Source organism: Citrus sinensis, chromosome 7 (genome assembly GCF_022201045.2).
Source record: "Citrus sinensis cultivar Valencia sweet orange chromosome 7, DVS_A1.0, whole genome shotgun sequence".
Taxonomy (NCBI): Eukaryota; Viridiplantae; Streptophyta; class Magnoliopsida; order Sapindales; family Rutaceae; genus Citrus; species Citrus sinensis.
The window spans coordinates 24,950,557-24,977,628 of record NC_068562.1 but is presented as its reverse complement, the minus strand read 5'-3'; the positions used below and the strand labels follow the sequence as shown (position 1 = coordinate 24,977,628).

Below are 27,072 nucleotides of genomic sequence, written 5' to 3'. Positions count from 1 at the left end.
ACCAACTTAAAACTAAGTTCTAAATTAAAACTAGACAGCTGAAACCAATTTAAAATTTATATTTTAAAACGCAGGATGTCTGCATCTAATAATTTTCAGTGTTTCAAATATCCTTAATAATCCTAATGATAGTAATGTGACATTGGCACGTATGAAAATAATGGAACGTAAATAATCGATTAAAGGTGACATAGAATGAGCCACACATCTGGAAATGACTAGTGCAATAATTAAAATAATACAAACCATAAACGCCCAAGAAAAAAAAAAAGGGAAAAATGCATGATATTTGATGCAATGCACCATTTTAAATAAGAATCATTACATATTCATTATTCCGAAATTTCTTTTTCGAGCGAATCCAATGAAAGAACTGTTCAGAAATTGAGACCCCCTTCGGTGGGCAATGAAAGCTGCAGCTAATTGAGTTGATAGGAGTGATCATATCAAAATCCTTTGTATTATTTGCTATGATTTGATAAATATGACCCCCATTATGAAAAAAAAAAAAGAAAGAAAGAAAAAAACTTTCGCGTGTTAATTGGGCAATTTTACTAATTCAGAAAGTAGTTTACATGTCTGTTCATTGTACAACTGGTAGTTGACTAAAGGTCATTCATAATTTTATAATTGTATTGTTAGTAAACAAGTTTCATCAACTCTATGCGAAAATAAACCAATATTAATTAATTGACAAGGTACTATAAAATTCAATAAATGGGCATAAAATCAGTTTAATACACGTAAATTTGTAACACATGATACATGATAATATGATATCACCTTGCCTGTACTGAATGGCCATGTACATGAATTTTTTATGCGTTTGGTTGAAGTCAATTAACCAAAATCTTTTTTAATGAAGTGGGTAAAATTCCTATTATATAGATTTTTTTTCCTTCTTTCCTACGTTTGAATAATAAATTAACTAATAATTTATGACAATATATATTATCCGAAAAGTCTGAAGCGTGAAATTCAAAAGAACAACCAGACTTGCTGCAAGTAAAATATAATCTTTACATTTTACACACAAGATTTATGTACACTCAAAAGCTGAGTATGAACATATATATATACACACACAAAAATTAAACAATTAATAGAGCAAGTATAATTAAAATTTTCGAAGCTATTAGTGATTAATCACTCTACAGTTGCTACCTTACACACCAAAGGTTTCAAATTAAACTAGCCACAAGTACACATTACATTTTCTCTAGTACAAGCATTGTCATATATATATATATATATATATATATAAAACCTCCAAAAATGAATTTGATTATCATCACCAACAAACCCCATTTACAATACCAACCAACTCCTCATCATCATTTTTGTTTTAACATTAAAAGGAAAAAGTAAAAAAGAAAAAAATTTAAAAAAAAAAAACAAGTCACCTTTTTGTTAAAAAAAAAAAAACTTCATCAAGGGGATCTCCAATTTTGTAAGCCAATGTCATTGTGTTTCCTTGAGGGACCAGAGGATGGTATTGGAAAATGCCTAGGCAAGAACCCCAAGAAGTGGCCTGTTTGCTGATGAGGAGAGTTTGGCGTCAAGTTGAAAACATTAGTACTTCTTGAGCCATGGCAATGGCTAATAGTTATGAAGATGAAGATGAACCATAGAAGTAGAATCATTAGAGGTACTCTTCTACATGAATTACCCATCCAAGAACTTCTGATCAAGTGAACGTTTCAAAGGGTGGCTCCTGCTTTTGAGGGTTTTGATTTTGAAGAGCAAAAGTTGGTGAGAGCTAAAAACAAGGGCACTTCAATGCAAAATCTTGTGTGTATATTATTGATTGGACTGAGTCTTTGGTTTTTGATTTTTTTAAGCTGTGTAGTAATTTAATGGACATAAGAGGGAAAGAGAGAAAGAGAGAGAGAGAGAGAGAGAGAGGGAGAAGAAGAAGAAGAGGAAGAGAGAAGGTTTAATGACAGAGAAATTAGATGCTTCTACAAGCAGTAGTCGTAATATTAATGGAAGCAGAAAGTGAGAAAGTTGGAAAGCTTTGAACAAAAGCTGTATTTGAATGGGTCTAAAATATGAGGTAAGAAGAGAAAAGGTTCTTGTTTTTATTTATTTATTTTTTGTGTTTTGAGAAATTTAAAAGTGAAGAGAGGGCAAAAGGGAGAGAAAAATAAAGTGAAGGGGAGGGGAAGGAATTGTAATGTCACCTTTTGTTTATTGTTAGGTAAGTGTTTGTATATGGACCCACTAGAAATTTAATAGCCGAGAGGCAGCTACACGGGAAGGGAATTGCAACAGTTGTTTTAGAGAGCGGAAAACAGGATCACTTGTCCCTTTCCACCCTTCTTTTGGGTTTGATTTGACGTTCACTCAGTGTACCCCTCCATGTATTGTTGTGTGTATTTTTGGGCATACTGTTTGGTAATTGGTATGACTTTGTGAGATTTGGCCACATCACGAGTGTTCCATATTTCTAAGTCTAATTATTATTCAACAATGTTGTAAGTTCAATAAGGTATGGTGTTAGGAAAACAAAGTTCAATATGATTTTACGTTGGGAAATTATCTATCAGTCACCTTACTTTTGTTTGAAAGTTCATAGACCTAGCTATTACGTAGAATTCTACCAATGTCTCTACACCACCTATTCACTTATTATTTTATCAACCAACACATTTGCCAGACTGATAATTTACTTTAATGATAAAGAAATTGTTGAAGGTTGGGTTTATGATGTTAAGATATCTAACTCAAAAGACTAATCTACTGAATAGAAGGACTAATAATAATAATAAGTCTAAGTGGCCTCTAAGGACGTGGTCGGGTTTGTTGCAGCGCAGCTATAACCTCTATTAAAATCCGGGTTCGATTCCTGGGGGTGGTAAGGAGGGTAAAAAAAATGTATTTAGGCTTACCCACCCCCCTTACCTTTAAAATAATAATAATAAGTCTAAGTGTCTCTATTTTACTAACTAAAGTAGGATATAACTCGACAATACTCCTCTTAGATGAAATCACTGTCGGATCTCTAACTCTTTCATCCGACACGCTTGAGTTATTTCACTATATTTCAAGCATTGAGGTTTGGCTCTCATACTAATTTTAAGGGATTAAATCTAGAATGTTAAGGTATCCAACTCAAAAAACTAGTTTATTAGTTGGAGAAGTCAATCCTACTTATAAGCTCAAGTGACTTCAGACTCTCCTTTACTAATTTATGTAGGACACCACTAAACGCAAAGCGATAAGTCCTTTAAAATTTTTCTTTTTTGTATATTAAATCATATGATATCCAAAAATCACATTGGACTTCGACTAGTTTAGATTCGAGTCAGGTTGGACCACTAGAGCGACAAAACTCTGCCAAAAATTATTTAACACAACTGCATTCCTAAATCTCGAACCAATACCTTAGTTAAGTTAGAACAATCTCATGTTAACTGATCTATGCACTTGTTGATTGTCCTTCAAAGTAAAAATGTGGATAATTTGATTTTAATTAAGATTAGGTAGATTTATAGAGATTGTGAAAGGGAAAAAAGAGAAAAGGACAAAGAGAGAGAGAGAGAGAGAGAGAGAGAGATGGGCAGAGAGGCAAGAGCCCATAAATTGCTAAGAAATTGAAATAAAAACCAAGATAGAAAGAATTTACATGTAGAAGGAATTGGGAGACTCCGATACTATGTAGCTAAATTATTTGTATATTGTCCGAGAAAAGCTTGCCTGAGTGGATTTTCAATATTAGTTTTCTTGAGCTACCCGTATAAGTTCGAATAATAGGTAAGATAAGAGACAAAAATTTTACCTATCCTACTTCTTAAAAAAAAATAGTCTGTATATTTCTTTGTAAATAGAGCTTTTTATATAGACGTTAGTGAAAACGACATTAACAAGTAACCTAAGTTAACTCTATTAATGATTTAAGTATAAAATACTCATATTTCATTCAAGTCAAAAGGTTTAAGATACTAGTTTATCATTAATGGGGCTATTTAAATTCTAACAACTCATATTTTAAATCTGCAATCACACACATATTTATGCCAATACTCGCAAGTACCAATGTACCATAGCCTCTCCCATGTTTTTTATATTTATATAAAAACATGTACAATACTACATCTCTTGTAGAATAAATAAATAAATAAAAGAACCTTACTTCATGCCCTAATTCAAGGGATATTGTATCATAGTGGCCGGCTCAATGAATGTGCATGAACAGTAAATAAACAATCCCCCCACTACATTTTAACTTGAGATCACGAGCTTTATCAAAAAAAAACTTGACATCACGAGCCAGTACTTACCCAACTTCAACTTAGGACGGACCTCAAATCTATTTCAATGATTCAATCTCCATCACCCTCCACAGTGTTACGGATTCTCTTTTCACGAGATAGCAGGAGATGATTTCATGGCTAGGCAAGGCCTAGTCACTTCCATATTCTCCATTTATTGGTCTTCTGTTGAACGGAATGAGATATGTTCCGTGTCTGACTCAGAGTTGCCAAATTAATACTGTTTTGTCCCTCGATTTTTACTATATTTTATTGAGTTTTCTATAATTATTTTAAAGTAAATTATCAACTACATATCTTTAAACGACATCCGTATCAAACGTGTGTGAATACTTTTTAAGTGTATCACTCGTATACCTTAAGTTGACAAAATATTTCTGTCGTCCACAAATCTGTTAACTTCCGTTAGAAAGTTATCTGAATTGTGACAAATAAATTATTTTACACTTGAAACTCAAAATGATGTAAAAAACTAAATTTATCCCAAAAATTAATGTAAATTTTCAATACACAATTTTTTTTATTTTGTTATTAACAATATATTTTTTTGATTACAAAATAAATTATTAATGGTACATATTATTAACAATTATCCATAAAAAAATCAATATTATACCATAAAAATTATTAACAACATATTATTTACAATTATATATATTATACCATAAAAATTTCCAGTTGGAGCTTGGAAGAGTAGATCTTTAAAAATTTAGGTTAAATTTCCAGTTGTAAAGTAATTTTTTTTTAGCAATTATTAACAATTATCTGATAAATTGGATGACATGTCATTTTTATCAATATATATCATATGACATGTCATGTTTTACTAGGTAAATGAGATGACATGTCATTTTTTACTAGGTAAATGAGATGACATGTCGTTTTTTTAAATCAAAGTTTCGTCAATCTTAAAAGACTAGATTACCCTTATGATGTCAGCGCTTGCAAACAGAAGTTAACGGATTGGTGGACGGCAGAAGTATTTTGTCAACTTAGGGTATACGAGTGATACACTTGAAAAGTATTCACACACATTTGATACGAGTGTCATTTAAAGATATATGGCTAATAATTTCCCTTATTTTAATTGCTCAAATATTTCCATCAATTTAATTAGCTAAAATTTCCTCTCTTCCCCCCCCCCCCCTTTCCTTGAAGTTTTTTAATTTAGTTAGCTAAAATTTCCTCTCTTTTTTTCCCTTGAAATTTTTTTATCAATATTTATATCCAAAACGGCTCATTTTGGTTTCCATAAAATATGGAATAGAGATATATTTTATTTGTGGACTATATTATATAGTATAATCTCGTTATGTTAATAATCGATAAATTAATACTCTCGATTAAATAATAACTTTTTATCAATCCCAACTTCGAGCCAACGTGATAAATTAATAATTTGATAAATTTATCATTAAGTAATTTTTTTTAAAAAAATCTATTTTTCTATAGGACTAAATAATATATAAATTAATAATTAACTAATTTGAAACTAAATACATATGATATGTCTATGATTTTTTTGTTACTAGCATAATGCTTTACGCATTTTATCAGTCATTTTGCTTTTTTTAACACATTTTATATGAGAAATCAATTACTGTATTCTATGTGCTACGTTAAAAATATATATATAAGAGAGAAATCGACTTAATATATTGCCTCCAAAGAATCTTTTTTGATGAATTATCATGTAATCGTGATTCAGCAAATGATTATTAAGTGACTACTACACTCAATTAAGGTTAATTTAGAATCATATCATACGGTTTGAAAAAATCATAATATTCTTTACTTATGTTACCTCTATACTTTATAAAAAAAAAATTCTTACTATGAATGTAATATTATCTTTTATAATTTAATCTAATTATTAATTTATCAATTTATTAATAATAATAATAATAATAATAATAATAATAATAATAATAATAATAATAATAATAATTAATCTATCGATATATTTATTTTGGCTAAATTAATGGATCTTTCATAAGTCCCAGTACTATCAATTTATCAAAATTTTAGTGTATATCTAAATTTTCAGAATATAGAAAAGCACTATATAAATTAAGGGGAAAAAGCCTTTTTCGTTTAATGCAATAGCTCATTTCATCCATACTTTCAAATAATAACCTAAAATATCCTTCTGTTAACTCACAATTGGTGTAAAGCCGTTAACTAGTAATTCATTGAGGGCAAAATAAGATTTTTTATTATAGTGATATAAATTATGTTAAAATAATTTTTTTACACAATTAAATAACACTACAAAATGCAAAATTCATTAACTTTTTTTTAAATGAAATCAACGATGATATAGTTTGATATAGCTATTAAATAATTGTCATAAGGAACAAACTGTAATTAACACAATATCTTTAAATCATTAGAAGAAAAATTCAAAAATACCACCAATTTTTATGTGCTTGCATGTGCTGAATATCTTTTTTATCTTCAACTCAATTCAAGTCATTTTACCGTACAATTAGAGAGTATACTTATATGAATAAGAAAATTGTGATATTTTTGGTACTTAGATATAGGGTTTATAAGGCTTTTATACCATCAAAATAGAAAGAAGTGAAAAATGAATTGCTTGAAATAGAAGTTTTCATCTTTTTCGGTATCTCATATTTAGTGGGATTAGATAAAATCATTTTTAGTTATATGTAAACTTTTATTTATTTTTCTAATTTTCTATTTGATGAAAAATCTTTTTTTACCCTTAATGAATTACTAACAAACGGCATTCAACTAACGGTGAATTAACGGAATGATGTTTTAGACTATTGTTTAAAAAGTAAGGATGAAATTAGTTATTGCATGAAACCCTATGAATGAGAGGGGTTTTTTCCCCTAAATTAAGTTCAACTAAGCTGCAACTTAAATTTCTTTTCGGTTGAATGATTTTCTATCCCACATGATCCATAAAAAAAAAAGTTAAAATTAAAACTCTCTCAAAAGTGAGAATCATCTAATCAATAGGTGGTTCTTTTCGACACACAGAGTCAAAATTCATGTAATAATGATAGAGCTAAAGAGTCCATAGGATATAAGTCGAAAATTTGAACTCAAATGGCCAAATCCTTTCTTCTATTATTGGGAAAAAATTTCTTATGGGAGAAATTCATTTTACCCTTTAGCTAGTTGTGGGGATGCGATAATATTCTTAATGATAAGTATGTCATAACTTGAAGGCGATAAAATAAAGCTATATCCTATTTTCTTTCTTCTTTTTGATGGTGTATGGAAAACTGCACTTGGAAATAAAAAATTAATTAATTTTCATCACACTGGCAACAACTTTCCCAGCTTCCAAACAGAAGAGACATAAAATCAACTGTAAAGAAGACCCATGCCTCTAAAGATCTTCTGAGGTTCCCTAATCAACAATCTTGCTGTACCTAGGCTTGGCCGGCCCCCTTTGTTAATTCTTGTACTTGTTGAATCGTGCAGACCACTCAAGCCCTTTTGGGTTTTGGCCTGATTTATTATTACTCAACCGTTTTGCTAGCGGAAGTAATAGATAACTTTTCATAATATTAATTGAACTGAGAGCCTGAAATTTCTAAATTCTAATGCTACTCTGTGTTTTCATTTAAATTGTTTAGCCTTTTATGGATAATTTGTTACAGTTGCTTCATTGAGTACAGCAAAAGATACTGAAGAAAAAATTTACTTCAATTAGTGCATGTCAAAGGCTTCGAAACTGATTAATGTATGCAGAAAAGTTGATGAGTTTGACAAGGAAATTTCCAACAGTTTAAAAGCTGATCGAACTCTATTCTCTTTGTCATTCTTTATTTTAATAAGAAGCTCCTCAAAATTTGACAGAATAATTTTTAAATAAATTTATTTAGTTATCTATTGAGATTGTCCACTCCTCTTGAGATGCAAATTCTTGTATTTTGAAATAAGGGTTTGAAAGCTAACTTGAGAAATTATATTCATGTTATTGAAGTAGTCAATATTAATGAATAAATAAATAAATATAAGATGTTTGAAGATGTGAGGTGGCTAAAAGGTCTTGAAAGATTGTACTAGTGACTTGAAAGTTGTGATAATAGGCTTTTTAGATTGGACCCCAATTCTTTGTTTGTGGTAAATCCATCATGAATTTCTTGATAAATCCACTTTTTCTACTTACACGGAAAGGCCATTAATCTTTGACAGGGCAGGCTGTCAAGAAAGTGAAAATGAAAAGGGTTAATTGAAACCTAAATAAAGAGGAATTATAATCTCACAGTCACATCGATAGATTTGAGCCGAGGAGCGGTTGACGAGATTTGATCTATTGCTTTGAAGATTAACAGCAAAAGAAGTATGAGAGAGGAAAATTTTCATCAACGTTAATTCTTTTTTTTTTTAAACAAGAAAGTAAACCTAACTAATAGCACACCGCTACAAAAAGAGGAAAAGAAAGTCATATAATTAATATGCTCAAACACATTATATATGATAGGGTTTGGATACGAAGGAGTTGCTCTAAGGTTGAGCATCTTTTCATAACCATACGATTAAAATTATAATAAATTTTTTATTATTTATTATTTTACGTGTGTAGTTAAGATTCTTATTTCACAGAAGATCTACTCCAACATAACCATAATCTGTATGATAATTTAAGACTTAAGGCTGTTTTATTATAGATTTTTCTTTCTTTACTAAAAGAAATTTTTTTTCACACATTAGATACTTTATGAGTTTAGTCCATTTTACTTAACTCAAATTTATAAGATAAAATCACAATTAATTCTATCCAAAAAGGAAGACATCCCTACAACCACACCTTATAGTTAGATTTGCAAGACCACACCTTAAAGGTAATAGTAAAACCAGCTTCTATAATATTATTATCAGTTAATACCTATTAATTTAAGTTTTTGGGTCAAGTTGTTTCACTTATTTGGTACAAGAGCCAATATGTAAAGTTCGATATCAACAATTTGCAAATTCAATTTCAAATATTATTTTAATTCTTGACCCACTTTCGAGCTCTTGTAGTTCTACCCATCTATCTCAAGTTCTATTGAAACTATTATTTAACAGTAACTTTATAAGTAAATGAGGGAAAAATAAAAAAATTTCATATTAAACCAAATAATAAAGTTGAGATTAACTCTCTCTTTTTTCCTATTTTCTCTTCTCATCTCTTGTTTCCATTCCTCTTCTTTCCTCAAAATTATTTCAACCGAACATCACTTCACCTAAAAATTTAAACTAATAAGATCGATAATAATGTAAAAGACAATTTGATTATTATCCCTTGCAAAAAAAACTAAAAACTAAAAATATGATTCTAAGCTCTAATTAGTATATATAAATAGATCAAGACAGAAGCCTAAAAGAGACTACAAATGTCAAATGGGCCAAGAGACAAGCCATAAATACGTCAAGAAATTAGTCATTGAAATCGAATAGTTAATAATAGAGAAATTAGGCCAAGTAACTTCCTTTGAAAGTCTATGACCCTTTTCTTCATATATATATGTACATTTTTTTATTTTAATAAAGTAAAGATATCATTGATAAATTAAAAAAAATTAAATTATAGTATAATAACAAATACAAAACACAACACCAATGTATTGAAATCTATATTTTTTTATATTTTAATATATATTCTAACTTAAAAAATGAAGATATCCTTACTAGAATATGTATATATGTGTGTCTATATACATACATACATATATAATATTATTCTCTCATAAGAAAATTTTTATTTTATTAAAGTGAGGATGTTAAAAAAATTTAAAATATATAAATTTTAATATACTTATACATAAAGATAAAATTTTTAATATATTAAAATTTATATTTTTTATATTTTACTAATATTAAAAGGAGAGAATGACTGTCTCTGAACGTGTACATGGTTGTTGTACAGCTAAAATGGCAATAAAAAAGAAAAGGACAAGCTGTCGTATTGATTTGGTGCTCATTTGACAGAGTCTTGCAGTTGCAGAGCTAAATTATTTGATATGATGTTGTAATAGACCCCCACCCCCGCCCCAAGTTTTGTAAACAGTTAACTTGCAGCCTTTTGATATGACACTGTATAATCTGATTTTGATGTTACATCATACCAAAAAGCCATTGATTACACTGTGCAACCCTGCAACTTGATCTTCCTACTCCTAGACAAATTAATAATAAAGGGTAATTGCGATTTTCTCTTCTTCAATTTGAGTTAATTATCCAATTATTTTCTATATTTATTAAAAGAATTTCATCTCTTATAAATATTATATTTATCACTTACGTTCTTGCTATATTTTTAATTATCTATTTCATTCGTTCTGTTAAGAGATAAACAGCACTAGGGTTGGCTAAATCCGGATTCGGATCTAGATTAATAGTTTTATATCCGGATCCGTATCCGGATCCGTAAAAAAAAATACGGATCCGGATGCGGGTAATATCCGTAACGGATGCGGGCAGATATTCTGAATATCCGGATCCGTAAAAATTAAATTTTAATAATTTTAATATATAATTTAAAATTTTAATAATTTACCTAATAATATCAAATAAAATTTAATCATAGTTTAACAATTAATAATTTAACATGAATAACACACAAATAATCTCATAAATCTACAAATAAAATAAATTTTTTCATTTTTTTATTTGTAATGTATATTTTTAATTTAAAATAAAATTCAATAATTTACATAAGAATATCAAATAAAATTCAATCATAATCCAACAATTAATAATTCAACATGATCCAGATTTGGATGGGAATCCGTGCGGATCACCATCTTCCACATCCGGATCCGCATTTTTTAATATGCGAATCCAGATTTTTCCGGATTTGAATCTTCCAGTTCTTTGCAGATTCAGGCCAAATCCATATTTATTTGACATCCCTAAACAGAACTAATTGTGCAAATAAGGGTAAAATAGTTATTCGAAGTGTGATACTTTAAAATTTAAATTGAAATCTGACATTAATCATTGAGACTATAAAACAAATGCAAAATACAAGGGTTAACCATTTTCACCTTCCCTTTAATTTTAGTGCTGACCTGTTTAGAGATGACATAAAATCCTATAAGGAAAGGTAGAATAGTAAGAGAACAAAAAAAAAAGAATGTTAATTTTATTTATTATTTATTAACGAGAGGGATGAAACAGATAATTAGAAATCTTCATAGGGATGTATATGGTAAAAATGACATCTATCAAGTCAAGGATGAAACATATATTCTCCAATTTTAAAATTACTCAAAAGATTTGCATCATATAATTGTTTTTGGTAAAATCTATTTCATTCTCATTAATTTTTCACTTATTTTCATTTTAGATTTCTTTGAATTTTAAATTTTGAAGGCCAAAAACATTACTTTACCCTTAGAATGTCATATCTAATGGTTACAAAATAACAACACGAGTGTTTTAGATAAATTTTAAAAGTGCATATACTAGTTTAGTAATTGACCATAATTATAGGAAAAAAAAGGACAATTTGCCTCCAAATATATATAATCATTCTCATTCATGTAATTAGGTTTACAATTTATAAAATGCAGATTCATTGTGTTCCAACATAGTAACAAAAGTTTTCTAATACTATAAAATATCGAATCTGTATTTTATGAAGTGCAGACGTATAGACATCCGCATTAAAAAATAATTACACACACACATTACTAATTGTAATATATATGTATTATATAAAAAGTCTTTATCTAGTAAGTGAGAAAATGATTTTATATTATCATACGATAAAAGATATTATTTACTTTAATATGGCAAGAGATAAGGTAAAAGATAGAAATGTACACATTTCTATATACTACAAGATAAAATAGAAATGTGTATATGTATGTATATGTACATACACATGAATACGTGTGTATGTATATATGTATGTATATATGTGTACACACATATATTTATAAATTATAACCTTAAAAATAAAATAAAAAACTTACAAATTAGATTTCCTACATAAAACCTAAAACTTATTTTGGTATTGATACATTAATTGCCACATTATTATATTATCTATATAGAATTATGACAACCAACATTGAGGTGATCAGAATTGATCATAAACACTCATTAAGCTACAATTATTGCTTCCAAATAATAATTGTTGTATTTAAGTTGAGTATTAACTGCCTAATTATTACTATATAGCAACTATAAAATTACGCATTAACATCCCACCTAATAAGGTTTATTCATTATTGAAGAGATCTTTAAGACTAGATTAATAAGTAATAACATACAAGTAATTTTGTAAATTAACTATTGAAAAAAAAAATGAACCATTTAGTTGATGGTAGAGACGACTTACCTTCAAACGAGTTGGACCCTTGAAGGTCAAGTGAACATGATTATGTGGCTTCATTTTTTATGTTTTTTTTTTAAGATGATTTTTTTATTATTATTATCTTTTATTCTGTTTGGTGTTTTTCACGTTTTGTGTTGTTTAGCGCAGCACTCTGATATATATATATATATTTTGGTTCTTTCTAATTTGAATATCATTTTACCAATAAGAAGGAATGTGGGGTAAATCAAGCCAGACCCATAAATATTTTTATGTTCCTTATTAGATTTTGGAGTGTGAAGTCATTTATGATGAAACAAACCAATTCGGTTATTATGCTTAGAAAATAAAACCAAATAAGTTAGACGCAGAGCTTCAATTAAGTTTGTAAGATCTCCACAAAAATTAATCAACATATAATGTGTTATAAGTAATAATTTATCAAGTGATGTTATTCAAATTATGACTAAACAAGTCGAAGTCGACAATTTTTTTTGTAATTAACCCTACTTATGCGGCCAATGGGCTTGGGCGCATGAGTTCGAGTTCTACTAATGGTTGGACTCAACCTCTCATTTTGATAAAGATTTATTTAGCCCCCTGTTTCGGGGTAGAATAAATTTTCTTCCAGTATTAAGTGAATGTTTTTGTTCGGATTATTTATAAATATCAGTAGAGTTTTAATTGTAATATATCAATATTAAAAAAAAAATCTACATATGCGATTTGAAATATATTTTAAAATATATGGTTTAAAGGAAAATCGAGGGGGTGCGGGCATCATAAATGATTATCCGGAATTCCGGATTGGTACGGTGCGGTACAATGGAGGTAAAGCTGTTAGCCTTTACAGCTTCGCCTTTGCTGGCCTGACCGTTGACTCGTGCGACCATCTGCTATTATCATTCTTAAGTTAAAGGGCTAGACCCTCAGGTCCACTTGAGTGAAGTTAGACTTGATCACATCAGATAATTTTTCGATGTTGAGCCCACTTACATTGACCCCATTTAAAAGAACAAGCCCACTTACATAAACCCACTTGCTCTAAATGAAAGAGGTTCCCGAAGAAAATAAATACACAATACAACCTGTTTTGTAAGATAAAAGCTTTGACACCACCCAATTTTTTTTGGCTAATAATGCATATTAAATGAATTTTTATATTTTACATCTATATATCTTGTGTATTAAAAACATATATATACGTTATGTTCTAATAAATTTGAGCTTAGGAAAAATATTTATTATCAAATCAACATTAAAGTGGACCGAAGATTCTATCAGTGGTTTTTAAGTAATTTTATTTTACTATCTACTTGAGCTGAAATCTTAATAATAGAATTTTAAAAAAACTTCAAAACACATATATTTGATCTCTTTCAAACTAATTACCCAATACATGATTAATTTTATCTTTAAAAAAAAATTGATTACGAACTTTAGTCATGTAATAATAGTCTCTCCCATATACCAAAATACGTACAAAATATAGTGCTTGATTGTCCAATTTTCATTTCTGTTTTCTACAACCATCTCCATTTAATACAAGCAATCGATGGTTGATTGAACAACATTCATTTGAAAAGCATCTACCATGTGGGTGGTATAATGCTTGTAGTTAATCATCTCACGTTTTTTTTTTCCCTTTAATTTTAGCTAGTGTCTTGTAAGCTACATTTTCATCATGTTCACAATTAATGCTTTCAAACAAGTGGCCGTGGAAGCAAAGATGTCCTAAAAGTTATACTTTTTTAGAATACCAACTTTCCATTACCTAAATTTTATGACTTATCTTTAATACTATATTGTATCTGGTGTCCAATGGCGGTTTAATTTATATAGTATTAAAATGATATATGGCTTTCAAACTTTCACGTGTTCATCGAATTAAACATATCAGATTATTGGTATGGCGGTATAAATTGTATGATAATATAATATCAAAGAGATGTGATAATGCATTTCATGATAAACACATTCAATATAATCTTATATAGTCAAACTTACTAGATTTGCAACCCTAATTTTCTCGGTCATTTTAAAATGTTTTGGTCATGTTGGGCAAGATGATAAGGAAGAGAAGTCAACAATTTGATCCTTCTATGCTATGGTAATACTATTCAATTTGATTTTGAGAACTACTCCGCATCTAAGCTTAATTCATTTTCAAATTTGTTGACTGACTGCAAAAAGTTCATTGAACATCAAGTTGCATTAATATTGTATTTCCATTTTTGTTTTATTTTTTTAATATTTATAAGGAGAGAGCAACAGTGACTTCCCAACTAACGTGAAAGATTTTCTTTTATGATGATCTCTTGAACCATTAAATATATATATATGTATATATATATATATATATTCATTTATAACAGATTTGAAGCATTACACATCAATCTTGGTGAGTGCTATTTTGTGTTAATCTTGAAAGCCGAATCGTTAACCTTGAAACCCACTAAATTGAAATAAATCTTATATGCGTATTTCCGAGTCTTCTAATTCTAAGGAAACTTAGTTGTGAAGTTAGAAAAAATTTCCAAATTTGACTTTGAAAATAGTAATTAAACAGCCGTATAGAACACAACCACCAAATTGGACTTTAGTGTTAGGTATGGAAATTGACTTACAAATGATTGTAAATAAACAATTACACAATCAAAGCACACACGCACGTACGCCGTAAACTTAAAATACACTCGTGTCTTTATCATGCCAAATCTACGTACTCAATTTGATGGTTAGATATTCTTTGACTCTTTTTAGCTATTTCATTCCTTCTTCTTTTTTTTTTTTTCTGTCTCTTTTGACATGATATGACAATTTGTGAAAAATCAAAAATTGAAAGAATAAATAGAAGATAATAATGTGAAAAAAAAATGATTGCAAATAGATATGGGCTTTTGAATTGATGCCATCATTTTCATTAATAGGAAGCAACATGTATGTATTAAGAGTGAAACCTAAGTTTAAGCTAAGTCGTATAATTGGATTAATGCGTTATACACTTTTGAAAGTTTATAAGTAAATTCTTTTTTTTTTAAATAATAATAACATGTTTTTGTTTTTCTATTTTCTATATGTTAGATTTGATTGAAAATGATATCGAAAAGTCATAAAAAGAAAATATTTTTATGAATTTTTTGTCTTAATTACTTAATATTATTTATTAGTTATAGAATTTTTTTTAATATTATTGATATGCTTACAATCAGAAGATTGTTGGTATATATAAAATAAGGATTCAATTAAATAGAGCCAAGGTCATTTATATAGTAACACAATCCATATTTCTATTTGTTATATTAGAAATATATCAACCCTCACTAATATTCAAAAGGACATGTATATCTACATATCTCACTTACATTTGTAGAAAGATTATCAACTTCTACCTAATTATGAGAAGGAAATAATCGAGTAAGAATTTTTATTGTTACTTAATAGATTCAAACACACTCCCTCACCATTACCACTTACCCTTGTTTATTATTCGAATACGCTCGTGTAATAAACCACTTTCTTTCTTTCTTACCCTTTTTATGTTTCAATAGTAAATTAAGCTCATTAAGCAAATCAATTTGGCGTAAAGAAAAAGGAAATGTAGATGGGTATTATTGATGAAATTAAGTGCAAGATGATGAGAATAAGTAAAGTAGTAACTAACAGCCTTAGTAGAAGAATAGCAAAAGTAGGCAAAAGAAATGTAAAATGAACCTTGAATCTAGGAGATGCTTTCGGTGCGCTAATTGCAATGATGTCTCTTTATTCTCACATAATCATCCTTGCTTCTGATTCAGGAAGCAAAAGCCCCACGCTCGCACGCACGCTTGCTTGCTTCCCTCTAGGTCCGTTATCGTGCATCTTCAACTTCAATCATCATTTATTTTAATTTTCTTTTTTAATTTTGGCACACACGTACACACTCCTGGGTTCCACACGTGCTCCGCAATTATTGACACATTTCTCATCATAATTTTCTTCTCCACTACTGAAGCGTTCAATCGAAATACTTAAATTTTTAAATCTGTATACTCTTTCAAAAATATTATAATTACGGATGCGTTTGGGAATTGAGATACTGTAACTTTTAAGATACAAATTGAATAAAATTCTAACTTTTAATCTACTCTAAATTGAAATCAATTAATTAAATGAAGTTATCGTGAGACTCACATTATATTTTAATTAGTAACTTTTTACTTTTTAATTAATCAATCTTTTCGTGCCACGTAAGTTGCTAATTCAAATTACATGTACAATTGTTTATAATTCTATTATTATTGCTGAACATTCACGGTTATTGTTTTCAACAACTTTTTTATAATTAACTAGCCGAGTTTGTATTCCTAAGGAGGTAAGTTATTCGTGATTATTTTCTCAAGAAAAATAAAATTTTGATGCCCATCAAATTGCAATAACAAAAAATAATATGTTTTCTTGACAGTATTAATTAAGTGGTAAATGTTAGATGGTGTGAAATTTTTTGGAAAGTATAGTATTACTGTCGATTTGGTAAAAGTAAAATTTTATTTGTATTCAAGAAATTAAATCAAATTAAATAATAGATTAATTACCATAATGCAAAAAACCCAAAAAAAATAAACGAAAAAGAGGAAACAGACAGAAATGGAGCGGATTTATCAAAAAGTGAGACTGCGAATACGCCTGGTCCACTCTCAATCCCAATAAAAATGAAATAATTATAAAGTATATCCAATATAAAATAATTTTTTTTATTTTTTCTTTTCAATAAATATAAATTTCGAACCATTTATATTAAAATATAAAATAAAGTAAATAAAGTCCCCCTTCCGGTTCCGCAAATCAAAATTCAAAGGTCTTTCTCTTCAACGTACAAGTGAGGTAATAAAACCGACCAACCGAACCATCGCTGGTCCCCACCATCCCACCTTTTTCTCTCATTGCTAACTGGGCCCCACTCCCACTCCTCATTATGCGCATTTATTATTTTCAAACGTGTTTCCACTTCATCTCCTCCCTATCCCAGCCCTCCGTTTCCCATCGCCCCCCACGCTCTAGCAGCAATCCTACGGTCCTGATCTTGATTACGTGAAATAAAAAACTATGCGAGCAGAGGTGATGCCTATACCTAAGTAAAGAAAGTCCACAGTTTGACCAAAGACCCCAAAAAGAGAGAGAGAGAATATAATTAAAGTAAAATAAAAAATAAAGAAATTAACTGTATTAAAAAAAGAGATTGATGACGTTAGCGTACCTTTGACCCATTTCTCTCTCTTCTTTAAACCCACCCCTTTCCACTCTCTCCTCTCCCCACTGTCTGATTTTCCTCTTTGCTAAGCCTTTCAATTTTTCCCTCACATTCTCGCCGAATTTTCTCGCTTCCCAAACAGAAAATGGTAAGGGATGATTTGTACATTACAGTTCCGAGTTTCTTCAGGTGTCCAATATCACTAGACGTGATGAAATCACCCGTGAGTCTCTGCACCGGCGTCACCTACGACCGAGCCAGCATCCAACGGTGGCTGGACAGCGGCAACAACACGTGTCCGGCCACGATGCAGGTTCTGCAAAGCAAGGAATTTGTTCCGAATCGCACCTTACAACGCCTCATCCAGATCTGGTCCGACTCGGTCCAGCACCGGGTCGACTCGTCCGAGTCGGCTACCGGCCGCCCGGTCGTCCTCTCTCAAGACGAAGTCAAAGACATCATCAGGGTTGCAATTTCCAAGACTGAGGATTTTTCGGAGAATTTGACCAAAATCGTTGCGTTTGCTAAAGAATCCGATGAGAACAAGACGTTTCTGGCGAAATTCGACGGGTTAGTCGTGATGCTCGTCGAAATCTTGAGTAATGTTAATGATGTGAATATGTTAAAGCAAGTAATTAGAGTTTTGGATTTGATTTTGAACAAAATTGAAGATCAACAACACTTGATGAACCTGATATTGAAACGCGATCAAGATTGCTTGAATTCGCTGCTTCTTGTTTTGAAGCAACAAGAAAGCGTCGATTCAAGAATTGAATCTCTTAGACTCTTGGAATTCATCGCCGTCGACGCCGACTCGAAAGTAAAAATCGCCGAAAGAGACGGATTATTAGCCGAAACCGTGAAGTCACTGAGCTTAGATTCCGATCGGAGACTAATCGAGGCGAGCTTGTCTTGCCTAATCACTATTTCATCGTCGAAACGCGCGAAAACGAAGTTGATTAATCACAAGCTGATCACGGAGCTGGGAAAATTGATAACAGACGGCCATAACGGTAACGGTAACGGTAACGGTAACGGTAACGGTAACGGTAACGGTAACGGTAACGGAAGCAGAAGCGGTACCGTTTTGATAACGGAGAAGGCGTTGAGGCTGGTGGAGATATTGAGTACGACCAAGCAAGGGAGAATGGAGATATGCCAGGACGCGGCACTGTTAAACGGGGTCGTGCAGAAGATGCTGAAAGTTTCGGCTGCGGCTACGGAGCATGCGGTGACGATACTGTGGACCGTGTGCTATTTGTTTCGGGATCAGACGGCACAGGAGGCGGTGTCGAGCAGCAATGTGCTGACAAAGATATTGCTGCTGATGCAGAGCAACTGCACGCCTGCCGTGCGCCAAATGAGCGCCGATTTGTTGAAGATTTTCAGGGTTAATTACAAGTCGTGTCTGGCTAGCTATGATACTAAAACAACTCATATTATGCCCTTTTGATCATCATCCTCATCATCATCATCATCATGAAAATTATAAATATCTTTTGGGTGTTAAAAAAAATATGGAAAAAAAAATTGTGTAGATGGTAGTTTCAAAGGGAAATGTTTTTGTAAATCAAAGGAAATTTTGTTAGTTATCAAATGGATACAAGCACAGAATTCATTTCATTTCAATTAGCACGTACGTCTCTTGTTTATTTTTTATTCCATTAGAATTTGTCGAATGTTGGCCTTGTAGTTTCAAGAGTTCGATTTTTCAGAACCAGAGAAGAGATGATCCAATGTTGAGATGTGTGCCAAAAGGCATGAAGAAGAGCGAAACAATGCATCTAATAATTAGGGTCAATTAATCATAATTTGTTGCGGACATCTTAAGATAATAATCATTCGGGGGACTGGCTATATTGGAACGGTTGTATTGGAACCGCTCTAAGATAAAGTATATTTTCATAACCATATGATTAAAAATATAACATGTTTTTTATTATTTATCACTTTACGTGTGTAATTGTGATTCACACTTTATCTTAAAATCGCTCTAATATAGCCATGGCCTTATCATCGGTGGATGGTTGATGCACACATTTTGTATGCATCGGAGATCTGCCGAACATTAACTCGAAATCCCATCTCCTAGGGCTAGATAGACAGAACCCACAAGCTTCGTTATATGTCAACATATGCGTATTTGTAAGCAACTCTTTGCAATTTGAAGATAAAATTTGGACCGTGTCTAGAACAGATGCCAGTGATTCTATATTTCATTGAAAAAAAAAAAAAAAAACTCTCTTTCAAAAGATTTTAAGAGAATTTTCGAAGAAATTTTTGCCAATTTTAAAAAGTTTCAGAGAAGATTTACTACGAATGTAAAATTATTTAACTTATGCGTCATTGTTGATCATACAACGTAAAATTCTCTTTGTATTTTTAACTAATAACTAGGGTGAGGTTCTTTTTTTTTTTTCTTTTTTTAAATAGTTTACTTGATGCTTTGTATTGAGATGCAAAATGGAAAAGCATTAATGAAGAACGAAACATGCATCAATTGTATAAACAATGTAATCTATGAGCTGGCAATGAATTGGAAATGAGTTGAATTCCATATTTTTAAGTCATAACATTGACCAAAAGATTCCTTGGCTGTGTTTTGCCAGGAGCAAGAGCCTCAATTAATTTGAAAGAAAGCATTATTCAAAACAAGGTTTATTTTTTATTTTTTAATTTTCTCTTTGAGTTTTTCTTTTTCTTTTTCTTTGAGAGTAAGACAAAGTGCCACAAATGCTGAAGTGGGTTAGCTTTGTAGTTGCTGAAATGTATTGTTAATATAACTAGTGTAAGCTTTCTCTTTCAATTTTTAATTGCTTCTTGTTGGTTGGTTTTCTAGGGGAAAGCAATGAAAGTGATTGGAATCACAATCCCTAAAAAGAATTGTGTTAAAAGATATAAAAAGAAAGATGGGTTTGACCATTCCAACCTCTAGAGCTATTTAATAGGAAACTAGAAATATTAACGCTCGAGAAAAATAGTACTGTTTAATGTAAAGGTACGGTCTCCAAAATTTACGAGTGTTCTTCAAAAGAAAATAAAAATAAAAATTACGAGTTTATTAACAAAAATTAATAATATTTCAAGTAGAGATTTTCATCAAGTCCAAACACGAAATTAGAGGGGAAAAAATCACAAAATATTCGGTGTATCGGTGATAATTTTCAAATCTTTCTTCAAAAATTTGATGTTTTAACGACTCTCAAAAGTTGGGATGAAAATCTCTCTTCGAGGAAATGGGTTTGATTTTGTTTTGTTTTCAATTGGATTTTAGCAATTGGAAAAAGATTGCAACAACCAACATGCATATCAAAAGTTACAATAAATGGGTTCTCCAAGCACTCTCTCTAATAGGGTTCTTTTACTTTTTCTTTTTTGTGAATGTTCTCATTCTTTTTTTTTTCCATTATAAATCTTTAAAAAAAAAAAAAAAGGTTCATGTGCGGTTGATAATCACTATCATTGTAATTTATTGATATATATATTACAAGTTGGTTTCGTTGGGTTAAAAGGTTTTGCAAATTGTTAGTTGTTTTTAGTGGATGTGTCATCGCATTATTCATCGAGTAACCTTGCTGTTGCCTAGAAAATGGACACATCTCAAATGATATGTGTATGTGGGGACTTTTTCATCTTTACATCATCTTCATGACCAATATCATGATTGATTGAATTGATGAGTGGCTAAATTAAATTTAAATAAACAAAATCAATTTGAAGTTGATGGGATTGAATCGACTTGGCTGCTGATTGTTCTTTGTGTGTTGTTTTGTTCTTGTTGTTTATTTCTAGCCAATGTCTCATTTCAACGTAAAGCAAGGTGTCAAAAAAAGTGTTTTCCTTTATTCTAATGTTACTCAATCGCGCCATGAGCCTATAGTTCACTAGTTTATGATTTGTGACTATTTCATGAAAATAACTAAGCTTCTATAGCTGCTGATGAATTTGATAATTGATAATTTTTTTCATACTTCAATCTTCCTATATATAACTCTTTTTCAATTGATTACAATGTTGCGATGTACTTGTATAGAGCTCTATTAGATCGTCTCAGAAATTTTAACACGTTATTATTGAAACAACATTTTTAGATTTGTCATATTTCTAGGAATTTTGACTTAAGTAGCAGCATTTTACTTTTATCCACATAGAAACTAACGTATAAAGGGAGGGTTTTCCTAACTATCTTTTTTGTTATGTTTAATATCGTACTCTTGACTATCATTGTCCCGAAATATATGCACTAACTTATTCGGAAAAAAAACAATCTTCTATTATATTGTTATCCTGAAATATATGTCCTTCAAGTATTAAATTATTGCTAATACAAGTCAAGTTTGTATCGTCGTTGAAAACTACTTGTATTGTGTCCAAATAATTTAAAAGTTCAAAAAAATAAAAAGAATAATAATACAACAAGAAATAATTTAGAAATTTTTTTGTACAATCGAGTTGACAGCCTGTGTTGCTATAATGAATTAATTGAAAAACAAAAGTAATTATGGAAAGAATTATGCAACTCTATGATACTTTTAAAAGTGATGATACAAAACATTAAGTGATGCTAATGTGTATTTATATAAGAGTGATGATACAATTACAAACTTTTGTACAAACTGATTTAGCATTAATTTATTAATTGAATACAAATACAAAACAATAAAAATAGATCATGTGGATCAAAAAATATTTAATTCAATCAATTTTATCATGCCACCTCAATTTGTACAAAATAAATTTATATAAAAATTTGTGACTATATATATTATTACTCTTTATATAAACAGTAAAAACAGTATCATAATATTCAAATGAATAATAACAAAAAAAAAAAAAGTACTTCACCGAACACATGTAAACAAGACACCCGTCAAGATTTTCCCTATTTTCCAATGACCCATCATCGATCACTTGCTATAAATTATTATTATCCTTAAGTAAATTTTATTTTAATAATTATTCAGAATTGACAAGAGAACCAATGTGGATCTAGGACTGGGATGGTGTATTTCAAACTCATTTTCTTTTCAACTTTTTAAGAGCGAAGAGGAATTAGGTGCTTTGAGTGAAATGACTGGCTGTCCAATAATTAAACCTTTATTATTCCCACTTTTTGTTTAATTAACTATTTTTTTGCTTGAAAGATGGCATACTTAATCCCATTTGAAGAGACATTTCATCGCTTAATTAGTTGGTAAATTACATCACTTTGATTAGACAAAAGCCCACTTATCCATCAGTTATATATGTTTCACATGATTGTGCCCTTTTGAAGTTGTCCATTTGGACCTTGCCAAATTACTTGGAAATTTGCAACAACAACAAAAGAACAAAGCATTTTTTGTCACCTTCAGTGAGCGTGAAATGCCACTACTCACGTCCTATCAAAATAATAATAATTATTATAATAATCATTAAATGACACTGCTCACATGAATAGATAGCTGCACATCTTATCCTTATGTCATGAGCTTTTGCACTAATCCATGAGAATATTGACTTAAATCGTTTTGCTTAATGCAGATCTAATTTTTGGTGGCAGCGAAATTAAAACTTTTCATTTCATGTATTATCTCAAGAAATATGACATTGATACAATTACATCATTTATAGAATTTGAAACTTGGAGCATGAATTTGCAGTACGTACTTTTAGTTAATCCCAAAAAAAAAAAAATTAAACTATTAGGTAAGAGTTCAATAGTTGTACTTGAAATCAAGTCTAACAAATATTTAGAGCATAGTAAGATAAGGACCGATTGAGAACAAAATTAAAGATTTAGATTAATTGAGATGATAATTTATGTAAACTTACTGAAATAAAACAAAGATGCGTAGTTCGAACCTAATATCTTGAGTCTTATAATATGTTATTTAAGCTCTTTAACACAAAAACTTTAGCTCTTAATCAAGGATACAACATTAATATTAATATCAAATATAAGAATATGAGATTAAAAATTTAATGTTTTGAATAGCAACAATGGCATACTCGTATAGTTTTATCTAGGCTTGGCCAAAAACTCCGGCCAACCCAGGCTCGCGGGATAAAATCATGGGCAATGCCTCTAAAAATGTAAAGTCCTTAGATAACGGACCTGGTTAATGGTCTTACACAAAAAAGCCCGAGCCTTTATAATATATAAATAAAAAATTTTAAATTAAAATGGATAACATTGATGATTGAACATTTGAAACCTAAATCCCTAATGCTCTCACACACTCATGCCAAAAACAAGTGAACCCAGCCAACAGCTATTATAGCTGCACCTTCCGGCTTTGTATTGTTGGTCGTTGCCTCACCGTCACACCCACACCCACCCAAGACTAAACAGTTGTAGGCACTTCGTTTAGCAGTCAGCACGACACCACGCAAGCCTAGCATAGCAGTACGCGACGCGAACCTAATAGCATTGAACGCAGCAGTAGCCACTCGAACCCAACAACACTGAATGCAATTAAGAACATGAAAGATAACATGATTGAAAAATTTTTGAAGTATTGGGATGAGATTAGTGGGATATTGGTCATGACTATTATTCTTGATCCGAGATAAAAGATGATGTTGGTTAATTACTATTATCCAAAGATTTATGTAGTTGGTATTGAAAATCAGCTTAAGAGAGTGCGTGAACTTTGTGATGAAATGATGAATTATTATGAGGCCAAAATCCGCAACTACGAGATACGGTGTTATTGGTGAGTCTTCTACCTTAATTATTGTTCCCTCCGATCAATCTCATATTGATTTTGATGATATAGATGATATAGGTGATTTTGATGTATATACAACCCAAAATTGTCAACCCATTAGTTTGAAGTCTAACTTAGATAGGTATTTGAAGGATCCTTTAGTCAAAACAACCCCAGCTTTTGATGTTTTATAATGGTGGAAGATGAACAAAGGCAAATATCCTATTTTGGCTGAGATGGACAAAGATTTGTTAGCCATACCTGTGACAATTGTTGCCTCGGAGTTTGCTTTTAGTACACGTGTTAGAACATTGAGTCTACATCATAGCAGACTACATCCGGACACGTTAGAAGTGATCATGTGCTCTCAGCATTGGTTATGGGCTACTAGAGGTCGAGGTATAATAATATTCTTTACAAAATCAATTACTAATTATCTTTGTTAGGTGGAGTTCTTGAAAAAGAACTTTTTACTAGAGAGGAATTGAAGGATGAGGAAGACGATGGCCCATAAATATTGGATTAGCTTGTTTTCGATATTGGTAGTTGTGGTTTATTATGTTGTGTACTTGTGGTGTTAGTATTTGTGTATAAGTTTATTGGATAATCATGTATTAGATAATCATCTTTAAGGTTTTTAGTCTATTGTAGTACTATGTATTGGATAATTATTTTTTTAAAATTCATAGTTTTATTAAAAAATTATTTTAAAATTGGTGAAAGCCCAAGCCCGACCAATTCTGGATGAGTTTTGGTTTTACAAATTATATGGGCTTGGGCCTGGTCTTGACAAAGCCCGACCCAAGGGCAATTCTGGATGAGTTTTGGGAGGGCCTAGACTTTTTAAAATTATATTTGTCAAGCCTAGTTTTATCTGATTTTGAAGGCATAGACTTGTGGGCTCTTAAAATGGATTTATTATATGGTCCTTATCAGTTACTCCATTGAATTATTGGGACCTGTTAGCCCACTTTTATTCATTCTTTCTCTAACAATCTCCTTCATTTTTGTGGTGGGTTTTTATATCATTTTGTACTTTTTTTTTTCTTTTTAGGGTTTGCATTTATCTAAGAAAGAAAGACTGAGAAACAGAAAAAAAAATAGTGAAAGAAATGGTGAGAATAATAGTATTTGTTATAGCTAAAGGAACCTAAATGTGTACAATGATCATATGTGTCAAATCTTTTGAGAGATTTGTAAAATTAAGTTGGGATCAAATGCTCATGCCTACATATTATTCCTCTCCTTTTTCTTAGCAAGCAAACACAAAAGAGAATAATGAAGGACTTATCCATTCTTCAATAACATTTGGGTCAAAGGGAGAAAGCGTATTCTAGAGGCAAAGGTATTGCATAAAAAAGTTATAGATGCAAGCATTCATGTTAAGAGTATTTTCTCACAAATTCCTTTGTCACGAGACTTGAGAAGCTTTCAATTAAGTGCATACGAATGTTTTTTGAAATATTTAACTTTCGTAATAATTTTTAGCATTTTGAATATTGACTCCAGAAGTTTGGTCGAGTGGTTTTTATATAACTTTATATAGTTGGCAACTTAAATTCAAATCCTGTGAGAGGTAAAGTGCTAAAAAATATATTTTGACTTTATTGGCTTTACCTTTTGAAAAAAATAAAAATAATTCCGAATCTCAAAATCAATATGATATTCTTCAAGAATTTCTCCTTTGAAATAATAAGGACCTTAATGTAATTATATGATTAATGAGTGGGAACTTCTATCTCATATTTCTGTAAGCACACAGTATTTGTAGCCTTCACATTCGGCCACTAACCTTGCCTTTGATGGGCTATTACTAAGGACAGAGTATACCCCCAAAGGTTTTGTGGGAGTACACCCCACTCACATTGAGCAGCGCTTTGTACACCCATTTAACATGCTTATAAAAGCCCATATTTGTAATCATAGTTCTATTATTATAAGAAATTATATGAAAGGACCAATATGATTTTAACTAAATTAGAATACTTTATACTTACAAATCATGAACCCTTCCATCTTTAAATGATATAAATAATTACTTTAAAATAAAAAATAATTTTGAGGTAGAAAAGTATTAAATTAAGAGTTACATATATAATTTTTTTTTAAATAAGAGTTACATATATAATAAGTGGGGTTTCATGAGAGTTTTGCAAGCCTTGGTTATCTTCGTACTTTGAAAAATTATCAGCTCTGATACCAGCCATATCTAAGGGTGGTGAAGATAATTTCCTAATTAATCTAACCAACAGTGCATCCAATTCTAATGATGTGTGCTAAACAAATTAATGATGCATAAAACACTAATGAAAATTAAAGAAATAAAAACAAACTGAAAATTAAATAAGAAAAAAAATGTGAAATAAAAATAAACAAACTGAAATTAAAAAAAAAATTAGGTGGTTAAACCAGCCATAAAAATAAAGTAATTAAAGAAATATTAGGCGTTATTTTAGAATCAGCTATAAAACATAAAATAAAAATTACACAAATTAATGCACAAGGAGAATTAAACTGAAATAAAAATGATAGGCGGTAGAACTGATCATAAAAAATAAATTAACAAAATTTAAATAACAATTCAGG

The 27,072-nt window shown here is 30.4% G+C and overlaps 1 protein-coding gene across 1 annotated transcript; it reads left to right on the top strand.

Annotated features, from left to right (window-relative positions):
* The first annotated feature begins 17,819 nt into the window (after positions 1-17,819).
* LOC102631396 (U-box domain-containing protein 27) lies at positions 17,820-19,417 on the top strand. The gene has a single exon (XM_006464543.4). It carries the CDS (start codon positions 17,940-17,942, stop codon positions 19,245-19,247), a length of 1,308 nt encoding a protein of 435 aa, XP_006464606.1. The 5' UTR covers positions 17,820-17,939; the 3' UTR covers positions 19,248-19,417.
* Positions 19,418-27,072: the final 7,655 nt, after the last annotated feature.

Excerpts from the sequence above, each read along its gene's own strand:
- LOC102631396 (XM_006464543.4), top strand. The coding sequence starts at position 17,940 with ATGGTAAGGGATGATTTGTACATTACAGTTCCGAGTTTCTTCAGGTGT.